Here is a 15,925-nt window from a genome sequence, read left to right on the forward strand (position 1 = left end):
GAGAGGCTGCAGTTGTGCTGTTTTTGTTGATGCTAAATTGTTTTTCTGTGGAGTGAAGAGTCTTTGCTAAACCTTATTTGGGGCACAGACAGAAATAGATAAGCTATGTTTAAGTCTCTGTAATAAACTAGATCACATCAGCATGACTTTCCCCTGAGCACCTCTATGTCATAAACTGGATGCAGAAGGAGGGCATGGAGTTCATAAGGCAACATAATAATAACATTAGTAAAGCATAACCAGTAAAAATCACATCCAATCTGCCTGTAAAGTTGAAGCTGGCACCAGCCTCGAGTCTCCATCAGCAGCACAGAGCTGCCACAGTGTGCTCAACCAGTGGCAATGCACTACAGGAATTTAGAAAGGAAATGCAAGCTGACGCACTCCCTGCTCACAGAATTAACATCTGTAACAGATTTTTCTTTTTTTTGGCATGTGTGCATGTGTGTGTCCCCGTTATGAGAAAATGTGACAGGACACAAGCTGCTGACGTGCTGCCTTGTTTAATGCACTGCTCTCCGTGAATATCGAGGAATACCAGTGGGACAGCTCTGCCTCTCTTGCGCTGACAAAAATAGCCATCATGTCCACTGAGAGTTCAGCCACAGCCTCCAAGCTGAACATGTTTACAGAAAAAAAAGGAATTGTTTTTCAAGAGTTTGCAAGCTAGCACAAATGATATTTACTACGCACAAAGCCTTAAAACTTTTTTATCGTAACAGGATTTATGAACATAAATGCTTAGATTATCAAGAGAGATTTTAAGTGGACTGCAACGGCCAAGATGGTTACTGTCACAAAGGATTTACTCATCCTCCAACCAAGTCTGTCTGACTACAGCAGAAAAACCACACTGACATGTGGTTTTCTTTTTTTCTGTCAACTCCACAGATATTTTGGTTTGTTCATTTTGGGTAGGTTTATCCTGCTCATGTTCCTTGAGATAGATTTATTTTTCCCTCACCCCAAGGCCGTCTTGAATTCCTGTAGCTTTGTACGTGTTGCAAAGTAAACACGTTAACAGGCAGATTTAAATATGCTGTTTTTGGGGCTGCATGGGAGTTAGGGAAGGTGGAGACATTTTTCATGTGACTTGGCCACCCATAGATGGGATACAATTCAACTACTTCAGCATGTGAAAGATAAATCTGCTTAAAGCTGGTTGTTGCTTGAGTTCAGGTGACTAGTTGCAGCTAGTTCTAGACTGGAAAATAAAAAGAAGCACCGTAGATGACGTGTTGCTGTGAAATAAGAGACCTTCCCATCTGTCTAGAGAAAAAGGAATTTATAGATTTTCGCTTTACTACAACCAATAAAATAAAAGTCATTTATTCACTTTCCTGGAGGAGACACATCCACTCGACCTGTTCAGGCCAGTCTGCGCAGCCACATTATTGACATTTCATTTGCATGGAAGCTTTCACCTTTGCAGCACAATCTGGTCAGGATGTTCCACTGTTTAAGCGGGACCCAATACAATGCATGAGCTCTATGTGACTTCTTTATTTGTAAAGTCCAGGTTTATTGATCTGTTGTTTCCAAAAGAAGAAACCATTGTTACAAAACTCCACCCATACCGAGAGTCAATCGTGTGTCAAAATTCATCTTTAAAGACTCAAAAGCACATAAGAGACACAGTCTGAATAAAAAAATACAAAGACTGCTACTTCTGCTCCTTGCCCCAAAGCAGATCAAGTGGCAAAATCCTGTTGGTTTGTCTCAACACTGGATGATGGATAATTGGTCGAGCCCCATCAGAAATCAGTCTTTAATGATCCAGTATTTAAAAAGCTGTTTTGGGTCAGTTTATGCTTGGATGATGCTCTTTGCGCTGAAAGCCAAGTAGTAGACCAGGATACCAATGAGGGCAGCAACCACTTCAGTAGACACCCATGGGCCATTCCATGCACCCTGTAGTGAGCGGGGGGGGGGGGGGGGGGGGGGGGGGAGGAAACAGGTTTAAGGACAAGAGCAAATAAGGCAAATGAGGGACAGCCAATCAGAAGAAAGTTGGCTTAAATAGTAGTTTTATGGTTTTAAATGGAGAGAGTTTCAGAGTGAATGGCCCGTGGGGCTGCACAAATGCCAATAAGAGACAGATAAGGTTTATTTTTAAATGAGAATCACACAAAGCTAAAAGTGGAACTGGAGTTTCATGTTTACATGAGTTTGTTGTTTTGAATGAATGCAGAGATTCCAACCATAATGCATCCGCACAGGAAACAGCGAAATCGTGACCAGAGACCGCAGCAAGTCAGTGACATTTGGTAACGTCAAGCAACGAGGGGCAAAAAAATGCTGGCAACGTGAAATTGGCGGACCCCTGAGTCAAACTTTTTGCAACTCTAAAGAGAGCAATTTAAGCCACTGCTAATGAGAGCGTAACATCCTGTTGATTGTATGACGGTATGATGCATGAGTGGGAGGTAAATAAAGTTAGAGGGTTACCTGCACACTATCATGTCAAATTTCTGGTAATCATGTGTACTTAAGTCCAAAGTTCACTTGCCATTTGCTCTTCTTTAAGCTTCACTAATTCTTAAGGAAACAATATGACTACTCTGCAAAACAGAGGCCTGTAAGAGTGTGCAGTCAGGCGATAATCTCTCTGGGTTTATTCATTCACTGGAGACCTTTCAAACATGCCAGGAAGTTAAGTGATACTTGATGTAAGCTCACTAAAGCTGATACAATTTAAAGGCGTTTACTGGCTTTTAATTTACAAGATAGCAGGATCATGACTCAAGTGATGTGTTCAGTCTGAGATCCTAGAAGAAACTCACCCTGTGGTCAATGTTGACAGAGAAGAGAGGGTGAATGGCATTTACGTCTTCATTGTTTCTCTGGGCCTGGAGCAAATGAGATTAACAGATTTAATTGAAATGAAAGCATATTTGATTATAAAGACGACTCATTTCAAAACAAGTGGAGCTCAAGCAAAGGAAACTGTAAGCTGATCAACAACACATAATACACTAACCTTGCGCAGGGCACTGTAGGACTCCTCATCGAAGAATTTGACCTGATATGTTCCAGATGTTGCCTGTTTGTGAGGAAGACTCCAGGACACCTGATGGAAGAAAGTACACATTCAATAATAGCTGATTATTTACTCTTTTTTTTTTGTTTCTTTAAGATACTTTTAGTTTAAAAATGTGTCTAAATGTAAAGCCTCGAGTCTGTACTAAAAGGCAAACGTGTATTTTAATGGCCTGTTGATGAAATGGTTAGGGATAAATGTAAACTACTGTCTAAGCAAGTCATAAGGTACAAGTATCCTAATGACCCCGGTAGTCCTTATTTGAAAAGGACACTCACATATAGTAAATCAACAATATATATATATATATATATATATATATATATATATATTATAAGCTCTACATGAGATTGTTCATCTGTGAAGGGTCAATAAACCTCGGGGCAGCCACCTAATCAAAGACATCCTGTGACTATTAATTCAATAGAAATGACTTTTGACAAAGGAATTAATTCTATTTTTCATTGCACTGGTGTGTGTGTGTGTATTAGTGTGTTGGTTCACTTAATTTCTATAATTTGCTGTCCACTTTTTCCTTTTTATTGCAATTTACTGAAATTACTGCTACAAGAAGTCATGACCAAACTGGCAGGAAAATCCAGTTAAAGAGCAGCATGTTTTGATATCAATATGTATGCACGAATCCATCCAGCATAGTGAAAATGTATAACAAGAGGAAGTACTTTGATATTTTCTCCCACCTTTGCTTATAAGCTTTAAGGGTGGTCTCAATTAAGAGCTGATCAGTATAGGCTAATACCAGCCAACTGACTGCTGTGAGTCTATCAGTAAATAAGATTACATTTACATATATCTGTAACTAATATTTATTACTTGTGTAATACTGATTTGGTGCTGTCTAATCTTGGCTGAAAAAATTCAAACCGTTTCTGAAACTTTTTACAATGAGACATTATTACTGGCACAAAGCTGATAAAAACAATGAGAAATAAAGCAGTATCGAGTAAAACTGTAACCACGATCATCTGGCTCATAATAGATTTAGACAGCACTGAAATTATTGTGACTATATGTTCAACCTTCTGTAGTTCAGTACCCATAAATCTACAAAGTGCTGCTAAGTTTTCAGCTGCTCCCTTTATAGGGGTCATCACAGTGGATCGTTTGCCACCAGCTTCACCTGCACTCTTCCTCTTTTTCTCCTTCCTGGCTGCTTCATACTCAACATCCTTTGTCCAGTGTACATTTAGAGTTTCCTACTCTCACCTAGACTAGCCTCCTTCTCTCTCCCTGCCTCCTATCATCTTTTCCCCTTCTCCTCTTAATTTGTCTTCAGTCAGTAGTAGCACACTATCAACCAGCATCCTGTTGGCCAGCAGCACTGGAGGTGGCCATTGTTGTTAACCTGGGCTCCGATCGATCTGGTATGGAAACCTTTTCCTTGATGCCCCGCAGGTTTGATTTGGCAAAGATTTTACACCAGATGCCCTTCTTGATGCAAACCTCCCCTTTCATCCAGGCTTGAGACTGATTGATTTTTTTTCACTCTGCTAACAAATCAGATTCAGTAAAAGCAAGTGCTTTGACCTGTAGCCACATGTGAATCCATACCTGGTACTTTCCAACGTCCTGTCCTCTGGTTACAGGGAACTGTCTTCCATTGACATCAGCATACAGCGTTACGCTCTGCAGAGAGCAGAAATCACCATGAGTGCTCCAGTAGCATCAGTACATCATTGTGCTGCTGGCTGTGTTAGAGGTGGACAGTTACCTGTGCTCCGTTGGCGCAGGTCAGGCTGAGTTCAACGATGAAGACAGACTCTGATGAGATGACGGCGTCAGAGGTGGTGTAGGCCGACGGAGTGATGACTGGGTCCGTGCAGCTCTCTCCTATGGGCACAAAGAGCAGAGTTGAGGTCAGCTGAAATCCTGCACATGATCATCTACACAGCATCTATAGATAATACAACTTTCACCACTCTGCCCTCCTGTGGCTACGAGATTGCGGGTAGTGATTCAATGAATTAGCTACTAGCTAAAGCTGATTAGCATTACAGGCTTATTAACCCGGTATTCTCTCTTCCAGCGTTGTCTTACCTGAGCAGGCGACCACCAGCAGCGCAAAGAAGGCGGCTATCCGGATCATCGTGACGTCTCGGAGGTTGTTTAAGAGGTTTCGTGTTGCTCCTGAGGTCCAGTTGCCTGAGTGCTCGGCTCCTTCCAAACAGTAAAAAGGAAGAAGTCCACCTCAGCTCACAGCGCTTCTGCACCTCTGCGTCTGCGCACCAATGACGTGGACTCTCGAAACCGCAGAGCACCCTGGGAAAGTGCCCCGTCGACACGTCATCAGAATCAAAATGGCCGGAAGTCAGTAAATGATGGATCTAAACAGCTTTAACAAACTGACCTTATTTATTTTATTTTATTTTATTTTTTACAAATTTCTAATGAAAGCCTCCCTCATGGTCATTCACACCACAGCAAAGTAATAAAGTAATAGACAGACAATTAACAGAAAAGTTTAAACTGGACAAAAGTAAAAATAAAAAAAAGAGTGAAAGAAGTAAAGAAATAAATGATACGTTTTCTGTGAATTACAAAAAACGTTGTTTTAGAAATAACAGCACAGTTTGGGGAATTAGTTTATTATTTTACAATTTAAGCCCAGAGTTGTGCTGATATATTTGTTTTATTTAATACAAGAGCATTTGTTTATAATGTAGAATGGAGGAGACATGCGAGTGAGAGTGCACTTCTTGTTCTTATATTAAGATATCGCATGGATCAAATGTGCACTTAAACTTCTTTACAATGAAAGAAAGTGGAGGTTCACTTAGAATCATGTGGCCCATGATTTACATTGAGTTTGACATCCTTGGGGATCTAGGGTGCACAGAAATTTGTGACATTGCCTTTGAAAAATATGTAATAATTCAGTTATAATAATATATATTATAATAATAATTATTATCATTATTTAATTATCTCCACCTTTATAGACAGGTTGGACAAAGATGAGTGTCCAGTTGAGGGAACCTAAGAAATCTCTTTATTAGATATTTTGTGATTCTCTTAAATTGAAAATCATTAAAAAAAAAAAATGTACTCAGGCTACTGAGACGCACCTTGGTGAAAGTCAGCAGACGACCTGATTGTGGTGCTTTGTTAATAAATGATGATCCCTCCATGTTCAGGGTGATTTGCTTCCCTAAGTAAAGAAGAGTGAGGCCTATTTTTTTAAAACATACCTTTAAGTGATTTGAAGCAATATAAATCAAATTTAAATAAATTAAACAGGACAAGACACCAACAGAGATATTGGTATAGATTGAGCAGTGGTGCAGGGGTAAGAAGCTTAGATGTTTGGAGCGATTTTGGATGTTTGGAATAGCGTCCCAAGCATATTCCACTGAAGGCTTCCCCAGGGACATCCACAGGGTGGGACACCTGGGAGAAACCCAGAAAACACTGAAAAGAATACATCTCGTCTGGCCTTCAATTACTGAAGGAGGCCCCAGAGGCATCTAGCCAATGTTGCATGAGAAAGGAGCATCTTGACTACTTTTACTTAAGCCCGAATATATTATTCTATGTATAAAACCCCAGGATGAAGAAAAGAAATGCAAGTTATAGTCATGTTTTACATACACATCTAATGAAGCAGTAAGCCTAGACAAATTATTTATTCAGCATGTAGTTCAAATATACAGATAAATCATAAAGTTTGAGATAAGTAGGAATTGACGTTTACAACTATAACATTCACAGTTTTCTTGACTTTGTGCCAGCATCTCATTTTGACAGAAATTTGATTAAGAGTGTGCACTTATGCCTGTATTGACTAAAAATTATTGACTGGCAGGGCAGCTGTTTAATATAATAAGAGAAGAAGTGCAAATATCAAAAATGCCTACAAACACATTGGTGCATTTCAAGTAGTTCACAGTTTTGACATAGTACCGCAGGCCTGTGGAAATCTGCTGTACATCACACGTAAGACAGGACTGAGTCAAGGAGACCTCAGAGAAAGGACTCTCAGTCAAGGATCTCAGGTTTCTAGAAATAGATGTGCTGAAAGCTACTGTCAGAGGCCTTCACGCTACACCTCAACTTCCATTAGTATCATCTCTCCCTCGCCCCGTGTGTCTTGTGCCATTGCTGATCATCTCAGTCCGCTGCATCTGCTGATTTGAAGAGCCCTGTTCCTCTCCCCCTGCGCCCATCCTGCTTTCCTTTCTTCTGGGGAGTCTGGACTGAGGGGGGGGACACAGTGGGGGTGGGATCCTGATGGGTTTGTCGAATCAAAAGCTCCTTAAAGACTGAGTCCATCTGGCGACAGACTTCCTGTAATGTGAAAATAAAAAAGTACGGATGAGAGAGGAAACGGGGAAGTGTCCGTTTTCTCTACGTTTCGACTTTAGAACTTCCGTTTCTGCCCGCTGCTCTTGGCAATGACTAATTACTCTGCATAGTAATTTACTGAACATCACTCAGATTTTCGTAAGCAGGAAACCCAGACTGTGGGTTTCCTGCTACCGTTAACACTTAGTTCTTCTTTTTGGTTATCAAAAATGGATTTTTTTCAAAAAAAAAAAAAAAAAAAGAAAGGAAGGACAGCCCAGCCACTTGCTCTTTAGCAGCAGCACATTTCCAAGTACAGTTTGGCTCATTGTCCCCTTTAGCAACCTCTGATGTTGTAACGCTTACAGCTACAGACACAGATTACTGTGAGAACCCTTTATAATGGCTTCATTTAAAGTTGGCTCATTGCACAATGATGCGGTATTTTTCTTTTTAAAGACATTTATTAGGTTATAAACAGAGAGCTATGAGCTATAAGAAAAACAAGACACACCTTATCTACTCGAGAGGCTATATCCTCAGATGACCGTCGCTGGTAGCTGTATGCAGAAAGAGATCAGTCTGAATAATTATGTTTTACTCAAGCACAGTCAGTCAGCTGTTGTTGGGTTACTTACTCTTGCCCATAACAAGGAGAGGGCATCCTCCTTGGCTTACATTGCGGCCCAACAGGAATCTGAAGAGTGCACTTTCCACCTGAACCGAAGCTGCCTCCTCCTGGTGCAGCTGTTAATTTGTGTTCTAGTGCCCCGCTGCTATTAGCTCTGGGGCGTTCTCCCCTTCTGGGTGCTGCTACTCCAGACATGGACATACTTGTGCTGTTGTCAGCCAAAAAGCCCATTTCTAAATCTGCAGCAAAGCAAATGTATACATCCTTTGTTATTCTTCAAAGACATCATTATATATTTTTAATGAAGCGATGAACTGAAATAGCCACATAAACTTACCATCTTTGCTAGGGGTGTACTCAGTTTCTATATCTCCATCAACATTGGTCTCTCTGTGAAGTAAAGAGCATAATATAATCATTCCACAATACGCCCCCCAACCCCCGCATGTTATGTGAACTCAAAGATTTTTCACTGTACCCGTCATCCAGTTCTAGTGTCATGCATTTCTCATAAACTGGTCCCGGCACTTCGCTCTGAGTGGGGAAGATGCTTTCTTGCTCAATGATGATGTCCTTCACCAGGGCATTGATCTGAGGCTGCAGGGTCACGACGTCGTCATCATGAGCCCCTCTTATCAGGCTCGGGCCAAAACACACGGCCAGATTGTAAGGTTGCATCATGTTCTCGTCACTATACTCCGACACACTGAAGGCAGAGAGAGAGGAGTAAATAAAGAAACAAAGAAAAATTAAAACTGGTTAATTTTATTGGTTGTTTTTACCTCATATAATCTTATTTAACTGCACTAACAGTGGATGTTAATGATTCTCACAGAATGATTCAGCAATGAGTAAAACAAGGCAAAAATTCAGTTTTTCCATATTCAAGTCACAGGTAACGACACTCACTGATAAAGGAATGCAAAGAGGTATCTCATGACGATGATAGCAGGCTCGGGGAAGGAAGAAATCACAGCTTTCAGCTCAGCTGCTCGCTCTGCCTCATTCTTTATTTCTGGAAAACAAAAAGGTGATGAAATAAAAGAGAAGTTGCTGCTGAGCATTCTTAGCCACACTAATTATATCCACAGGTGCACAAGAACACTCACGGGCATGCTCCAGGAGCAGATTGGTGCTGTCAAGGGGGAAGAGTGGATTATCTAAACGCCTGAAGTAAAGCTTCAGCACTCCAGCCACCGAGTCAAGGTCATAACTCCCCTCAGCCAAAGGGTCCTCTCCTGCAGGGGAAGCCCATGGCACACTGCCCCACATTATTAATGCTCCATGGAGAGGAGAGCTATGAATAGAAGTTAATCTAACAAACACACACACCCCTACCTCGCTCAAAAGCGTCCCTGAGGTTATTGACCTCCAACTGAGACCCCGGCACTCTAAATATCCCTTCATGGTGGAGTCCTGATGGGCAGACAGATTATCGCAGTGGTCTAAAATGAGTGCCTGTTGCCCTCAGTCACTTTTAAACACAAGAGGCTAGATGTATGTGTGTCTGCAGTTGTCTTTTTACAATAACATCTAATGGTTTAATGTTACTTCAGCAATGAAGACTCACCATGGAGGTTGATATAGCGAATGCAGCTTTCCACAACAATTGGAATCTGTTGTCCTGATGCCTGAATTAAAAAGAAACAATAAATTTCACTGACTCATCACGAGTCAAAGGGAAAAACTAAAATGACAACGAGAGAGCTGAAAGAGGAAACCGGTGTTACCGTTATGAAGGACAGCATGTCTCCATTGAAAAGTTTTTGGTTGTGCATCAAATTGGCACTCGAGTGATTCTTTCTGACACGCATAGACTTTCCAGTGTGTCTGGAGAATGACACACAGGACCGTGGAGGCACAGTGTTAAGACTGGTAGCATGAATAAATAAAAACGATGACTCAGCGACAACTGTTAAAAAAAAAAATTATATTCATACCGAGGCTGATGGTCATTTGATACTTCAGCTGGGAAGAAAAGAAAAAGGACGTAACATATGATAAGAGCAATCCGTTTTAAAAAAGGAGAAATACTCTGTTTGGTATTTTGTTTGTGACACAGAGTCAACAACTTGTGGTATTGTAACGTGAGAAATGCAGAAGCAATACCTTTTTCTACAGCTTCTTTAAGCAGATCATGTTTAACTTGCAGTTTAGATACAAGAGAGCTGCCAACGAGGTACTCCTTTACTTTCTGTAAAACAAATTACACCGATCAGATTAGTATTTTTTTTATCGTTACCACACCAACTGCACATCATTGCTGTTGCCCCCAAATTTTACCGACTCACAGTAAAGTAGAGGTATTCTATTTCCTGCAGGTTGGCCCGTCGTCGAGTGGCGCTGGGCTTTACAGTCAGATTTTCAGTGCTGCCCTCCTGAGATGAAGGCTCCAGATCATCGCCGATGCCCTCCAGCAGAGAAGCCTGGGCTGCTGACATGCTCTTATTAACCTATATGAGAGCAGCAGGGTGAGAGGTGACCTGCAGTTGCTGGGTGTACTGCAGGATCAGGTCAGAATATTGCACACTGGCTGATAATTCTGTGTTGTGTAGATACCCACATTTGAGACATTATGTCACTTTCAAGTGCCAGCAGAACTGCTGAGATTTATACTTGTCTTACAAACCGAGATCATGAGAACTATTAAAAAAGGGCTAAATATAGTCAATAATGAGGGGGAAGGCGTTCTCGCCTTTTATTATAGTGCTTTTGCATCTTCATCACTTTTACTTCCTTTCTGTATTTGAGGCTGTGATGCTTTAATAAGTTTAACTAAAATTAGATTAAGGAAACAAGAAGAAATTTTCATAGACTATTTGCAGCCTCGTTAAAATTCAAAATATGATAACGAGCAGCCCTGGTTGGTGCGATTTTCTTTACCTCCTCAGTTTCCTGGGTGACGGCTTGCAGTCGAGTTTGTATCTGTTTGAATCTGGTCTCCAGTTCGCATATCATCTCACACTCCGCACTGACCTGAGTAACCTGAAATGCAAGGGAGTCTAGAGTTGTTCCACACACTTAATATATAAAGTTCCTTTACATAATTTAATCAAAATACACACCTGGTCCCCATCGTGGGGCTGATAGGGGAAGCGTAGGGGCATAGAGAAGGTGTTGTAGTTGTCCTGCAGGAGGATGTCTCTATCCCGGCTCTGGTCCAGTCTAGACACGGCCTCCTCTATTTGCTGCAGGCCTGTGCTCAGGTTATCCTGGGCCTTCCACCGTCTTGACAAGTAGGCCTGCATCACCCTGCCCAAAGTGGTGTGGTAACCTGTATCTGCACACTGGAGGAGGAAACTGAATTTAGAATCACTTCATTCATTCGGGAGCTTTCAGATCATGACAGAAGGAATGGAAACAATGAGCGCTGGGGTCCAAATGACATGAGAGATCATGACCTTGAGTGCTATGTAGGGTTTTTGTATGTTGAAAGGAAAAGGTGACTGATGTACTCACATCTATGATGGTAGAGATGTCTTGCAGGTAGTACTTATTCATGGAGGAATTGGCTGCAGCCAGGTTTAGGAGGTACTCATTTCGGGCCTTGCTGCACTTCAGCTTTATTTCTTGGACTTTAATTTGTCTCTACAGCACATAAACATAGTCAGTAAGAGTCACATGATACGTGCATGCACGCACATGACACCAAGCATTTACCTTTTCTATCAGCCTCTCCAGTTTTTTATTTGCGCTCTGCTTCTGCTTTTCCTCTTGCTTCTCTGCTTCCCTCAGCTTCCCCTCTGCACAGACATAGTCTGAGTGGTACTGGTAGTATGTTCGCCATGCCTGCACACAGGCACAAAAAGCAATGCTTTCCTCTGTGTACTTAAGAAACGGAAAACATTCTGTGTGGTTGGTTTCTCACGTACCGCCTGTAGCTCTGTGGTAACCTTGAGTAGCCCATCTTGTAGCTGAATGCAGATGTCTTTACTCTGGAAAACACAGACAAAATATCAGAGAAGTGAGATGACACGACACAGCAAGGACACAGTGACCCACGTCATACTTTAAATATCAAGATTTGGAAAAACATGAACTGGTGGTTAAAGTGAGAATGGAAAAACGATAACAGAGCAAGTATTATGTCATTTGCACTGCAGAAGTGCATGGCAGTGCGTTCGTGGGTGAGCGCTTGCAGTAGTACCTTCTTTGCAAGGCGCTGTGTGTACTCCACACAATGTGTGAGAGGTTGGGTGAGAAAGTTGTTGCAGCTTTCACTCAGTCCATTATGGTCCCTACTTTCTTGGCGGGTCTGGGACAGCAGAGTAAGCCATACTTGGGACACAGAGTTACTACTGGGCTCCTTCCTGAGCGTGTTCATGCATAAACAAGAAAAAAAAAAATACAAAAGGACACAAACTTTGAAGATTGAAATGAACTGCTGTGTAGTTTAGCATGTTATGTGCAGTGTGCAATTACCTCTTTATCCTTGATGTGAACCTTTCTGCTAGTTTTTCCAGGGAACGAGCATACTCGCTTTCAATCTCACCCCGTCGGCGCAGGTAGTCTGTCAGGTCTTGCAGCTGTTGGTTCTTTTGCTCAAGTTGCAAGTCCAATACCTTCAGTTGGTCTACAAGCTGACAGCGAACCTCTGAAAGGCCGACAAAGACACACTTACTGTGACAAGTAGGTTAGAAACTGGTCTCACTGATCAGAGTTAAGATGGTGTGAAATAAAGAGGTTGTGTTTCTCAGTGTGGCACAAACCACCACATGCCTTTTACCTTTGATTTGAATGTCGTAGTCCACCACACTGACCCGCTCCTTCCGAAGTTTGACATGGGAACTCATTGTTGATCCAGCTGGGTGGAATTCTGTATAAAGGCAGTGATTGCTTTCATTTATAAGCTAGCATGAAATATCAGCTCTGTTCTGTTAACCCTTTCTTAAAGAGGGGAGTAAAATTTGTGGGCATGCAAGCTGATCAGTATCCTTTGGTGGAGAAAACCTGTTAAACCCACTGTTACACCCTTTCTACTGAAGTCCCCTCCACCACCTCCACCCTTCCCCTTCCTCCAATAGACCCTACGCACTTCCTCTTGAGAGACTTGTAGAGCTGAAATGAGCATGTTCGTCTTACTGTAGCACATCTTTTCAAAGTGGTCACACTCTGCTGCGTTTCCCTGAACAGCAGGCAACTAGAAAACCGGTTGGCATGTGTTGCTTGTTTGCACCGGGCAGACTGCAGAATTGCACAAGGTGCAAAAATAACTCTAACAGCATCTCAAGCTGCCCTAAAAATAGGACGAACCACAAGGCGCACAACTGTGCGGGGATGTTTGTGCTCAACACTACAGGTGGTTTTACAGAAGAAGAAAAAAAAAGGAAAAAGAACTTTCACCAATAAAGGTTTAAATCCTTCTGCCTTTCACTTTACAGCATGTCTTGGCCGATTGAGAAGACTATACCCAGGTATATTCCAGTTCAGGATGAACACGACAGGACATGTTTATCGGAGAACTGGCTTTACCCTGAATACAGTTAGACAAAGAAAACTACCAGGTCTTACTGATAAAGGTTTAACTGATCGTTTCTGATAGGTTTCAGTTTCTTGACGCGCTTTTAACTATAATTTATGGGTGAAACTTACACCCAGGCCTATTCTCAAGAAAAAAGAAAGATGAGTGTGGCTGGAGTGCGGCGGTTTTTCTTCAGCGCACGATAATCCTGAACTTTGCAAAATACTGCACATTAAAGGAAATTTATTGCAATTCAAAAAGAGGAAGATCAGAGTGTTGTCTTGCTGGATCATACCCTTTTGTACACAATCAATACGCACACATTCTCTCCATTTCTCCCCCTCAACTTCCCTTTTTTTTGAAAGCCAAACATCACTCATCAGCACTCTCTTTAGCTGAAATGTGCACTCTCCCAACAGATGACCTGCTAACATGACTCTGCTGTATTTCAGCATGGCCCAAACTCCCTGCAAAAAGGAGTTCAATTTTTGCAGCCTGTGTCACCCTTTTCCATTAGTCGCTTCATTCTTTCTCCATGCGATCAGCTGGTGAATCACCACATCCTATCCTCACAACCTGCCGCAGTATTTCATTAAGGCTAGTCTTAACCTTATTGCTACTATAGCTTTTCAGTTCCTGTTTTACTAAAGTAACCTTTTCTACCACTGTAGTGTTTTTTTTAAAACAAGCACAAACAAGTAGAGGCTTCTATAGTTATGAAACATCACTCGCCCTGGGGGGGTTTGTCTATAGCCAACAACAACATAAAACGATCAAGCAATGCAAACCTTAACTGCATAACAGCATGCGCCTTTTTAAGACAAAAACATGTTCATTAAGCGTTAAACTGACTACCAGTGCTGATTTGGTGAGACAGGAAAACAAATAAAAATCAATAAGAGTGTCATACGTGCAGAGAGTCATACCTGATCAGGAGTCTTGACTAGTCTTTCCTCCACACTAAACTGAACTAAATGATGCCAGTTAATAGCGCAGTAACTGCTTCACCTCCCCCTCACTTTGGACACGGATGGATGTGGGTGGAGTGGAAGTCATCTCTGACTGACTCTCTCTCTCTCACACACACACTTACTTACTTCTGCTGTTCTCACCCTCACCCTACCCCCCCTTTCCCTCCCCGCTTCTTCTCACTCACACATTCAGTTTGAGCCATCAGTGTGTGACTGTGCATGTGACGTGTGAAAACCTTTTCTAGTATAGTCCTTCCTCTCTCTCTCTTTCGTGCCTCCTCTTGAACCCCACAGCAGGTTTTCAGTTCAGTCAAACAACAGCTGTTTTCACTGATTGGGCTCTCCTTGCCGGTTCCTGAGTGAAATCAGCTGCACTGAGCTGACTTCAGTTGAGGGGGAAAAAAAGAAAGTTATTTTGAGTATTATTATTATTATTAGGTTTTTTTAAATATATTTTTTTTATACACTGTCATGGCTACAATATGAGTGAGCGGGAGCAACCTTGACTTTAAAAAAACAAAACAGTCAGTTATGTAGATTAGGAGGGAAAAGAAAAACAGAAACAAAGACCACTGTTGCTATGAAATCATAACACAGAAAGATTTACAACAACATTGTTGACTTCTCTGTCTGAGAGGTGTTAAACAGCCTGCTGGTGTGAAGCTGAGCTTCTTGCAATTTGTCAGAGAGAGTCTAACTCTTTCAAAGATCATTAGGCATAATTTGTTCTTATCTGTCACGTACTTCTCTTTCACTCGTTTCCTTCCTCAAACAGACAAACAGATGGTGTTGCACAAACAATTAAAAAAAAAACAACTGGTATTTAACTTACGCATTTTGGATGACATTTGAGAAAGAACAGTTTGATTGAAGGGAGTCTCTGTTGAGTCCCAATGCAGCAGGGAGCGGTGTCTTTCAGTTTAAACCGAGAATGACCTTTGAACCTTGCTACACCCTACATAAAAGTAAACAAAATCTTTGAGCTCAGCTGTAAACAGTCATGGCCCAACTATTCAGTTCACTGCAGGAAAAGTAAACTCATCTGAATTTAGTTACACTTAACTATGTCCCATTGTGACCTGTTATAGAGACCCATGACATTCCTGGCATTGAACTCTTGCTGTAGGTATTGTGAAAAGCCATGCAGTAGTCTTTCTCCGCCAGTAGGAGTCACTAAAGTATAAATTTGACAGTAAAGGCACTTCCCCACTTATGAATAATAGGCTTAAAAATGGGCTGAGTAGATGACACTTTAATATGAACTTCAGCATTCCATTACTACATGGCATCGAACATGTTTCCACAGTGGCCGTGCTTACAAGCACTCTTACAGATCAAAATCCTTCTGATTGAAGACTTTTGTGCCAGCTGTTCTAGTATTTACACCTACCTACACCAATACTGAAATAGAAAGAAAGTGTACTTTATTGGTCCCCGTGGGGAAAATCGCTCTCTGCATTTAACCCATTCACTCAGTGAAGCAGTGGGCAGCCATTGGGCGCCCGGGGAGCAGTGTGTAG

General features: G+C 41.7%; 2 protein-coding genes across 3 annotated transcripts; both read right to left on the reverse strand.

The window, feature by feature from the left end:
* Positions 1-1,266: 1,266 nt before the first annotated feature.
* Positions 1,267-5,283, reverse strand: ssr4 (signal sequence receptor, delta). The gene is made up of 6 exons (XM_040047638.1): positions 5,099-5,283; positions 4,773-4,891; positions 4,613-4,687; positions 2,981-3,070; positions 2,784-2,849; positions 1,267-1,911 (listed from the first exon to the last, which is right to left on the reverse strand). Exons 1-6 carry the CDS (start codon positions 5,145-5,147, stop codon positions 1,807-1,809), a joined length of 504 nt encoding a protein of 167 aa, XP_039903572.1. The 5' UTR covers positions 5,148-5,283; the 3' UTR covers positions 1,267-1,806.
* A 957-nt stretch (positions 5,284-6,240) lies between these two features.
* Positions 6,241-15,471, reverse strand: LOC120743783 (rho GTPase-activating protein 4-like). 2 transcript variants are annotated; one of them, XM_040047635.1, is made up of 23 exons: positions 15,238-15,471; positions 14,642-14,788; positions 12,700-12,789; positions 12,396-12,567; positions 12,121-12,283; positions 11,846-11,908; positions 11,634-11,762; positions 11,433-11,561; positions 11,039-11,260; positions 10,857-10,958; positions 10,265-10,426; positions 10,083-10,167; positions 9,914-9,941; positions 9,704-9,803; positions 9,544-9,604; positions 9,312-9,389; positions 9,083-9,211; positions 8,883-8,988; positions 8,452-8,679; positions 8,311-8,363; positions 7,981-8,212; positions 7,857-7,902; positions 6,241-7,345 (listed from the first exon to the last, which is right to left on the reverse strand). In XM_040047635.1, exons 3-23 carry the CDS (start codon positions 12,764-12,766, stop codon positions 7,169-7,171), a joined length of 2,532 nt encoding a protein of 843 aa, XP_039903569.1. In that variant the 5' UTR covers positions 12,767-12,789; positions 14,642-14,788; positions 15,238-15,471; the 3' UTR covers positions 6,241-7,168. The 2 variants fall into 2 exon arrangements, with proteins under 2 accessions (XP_039903569.1, XP_039903568.1); XM_040047634.1 differs by lacking the exons at positions 14,642-14,788; positions 15,238-15,471 and adding an exon at positions 14,361-14,534.
* Between the last annotated feature and the right edge of the window lie 454 nt (positions 15,472-15,925).

This window comes from Simochromis diagramma, unplaced genomic scaffold (assembly GCF_900408965.1).
Source record: "Simochromis diagramma unplaced genomic scaffold, fSimDia1.1 OVJJ01000387.1, whole genome shotgun sequence".
Taxonomy (NCBI): domain Eukaryota; kingdom Metazoa; phylum Chordata; class Actinopteri; order Cichliformes; family Cichlidae; genus Simochromis; species Simochromis diagramma.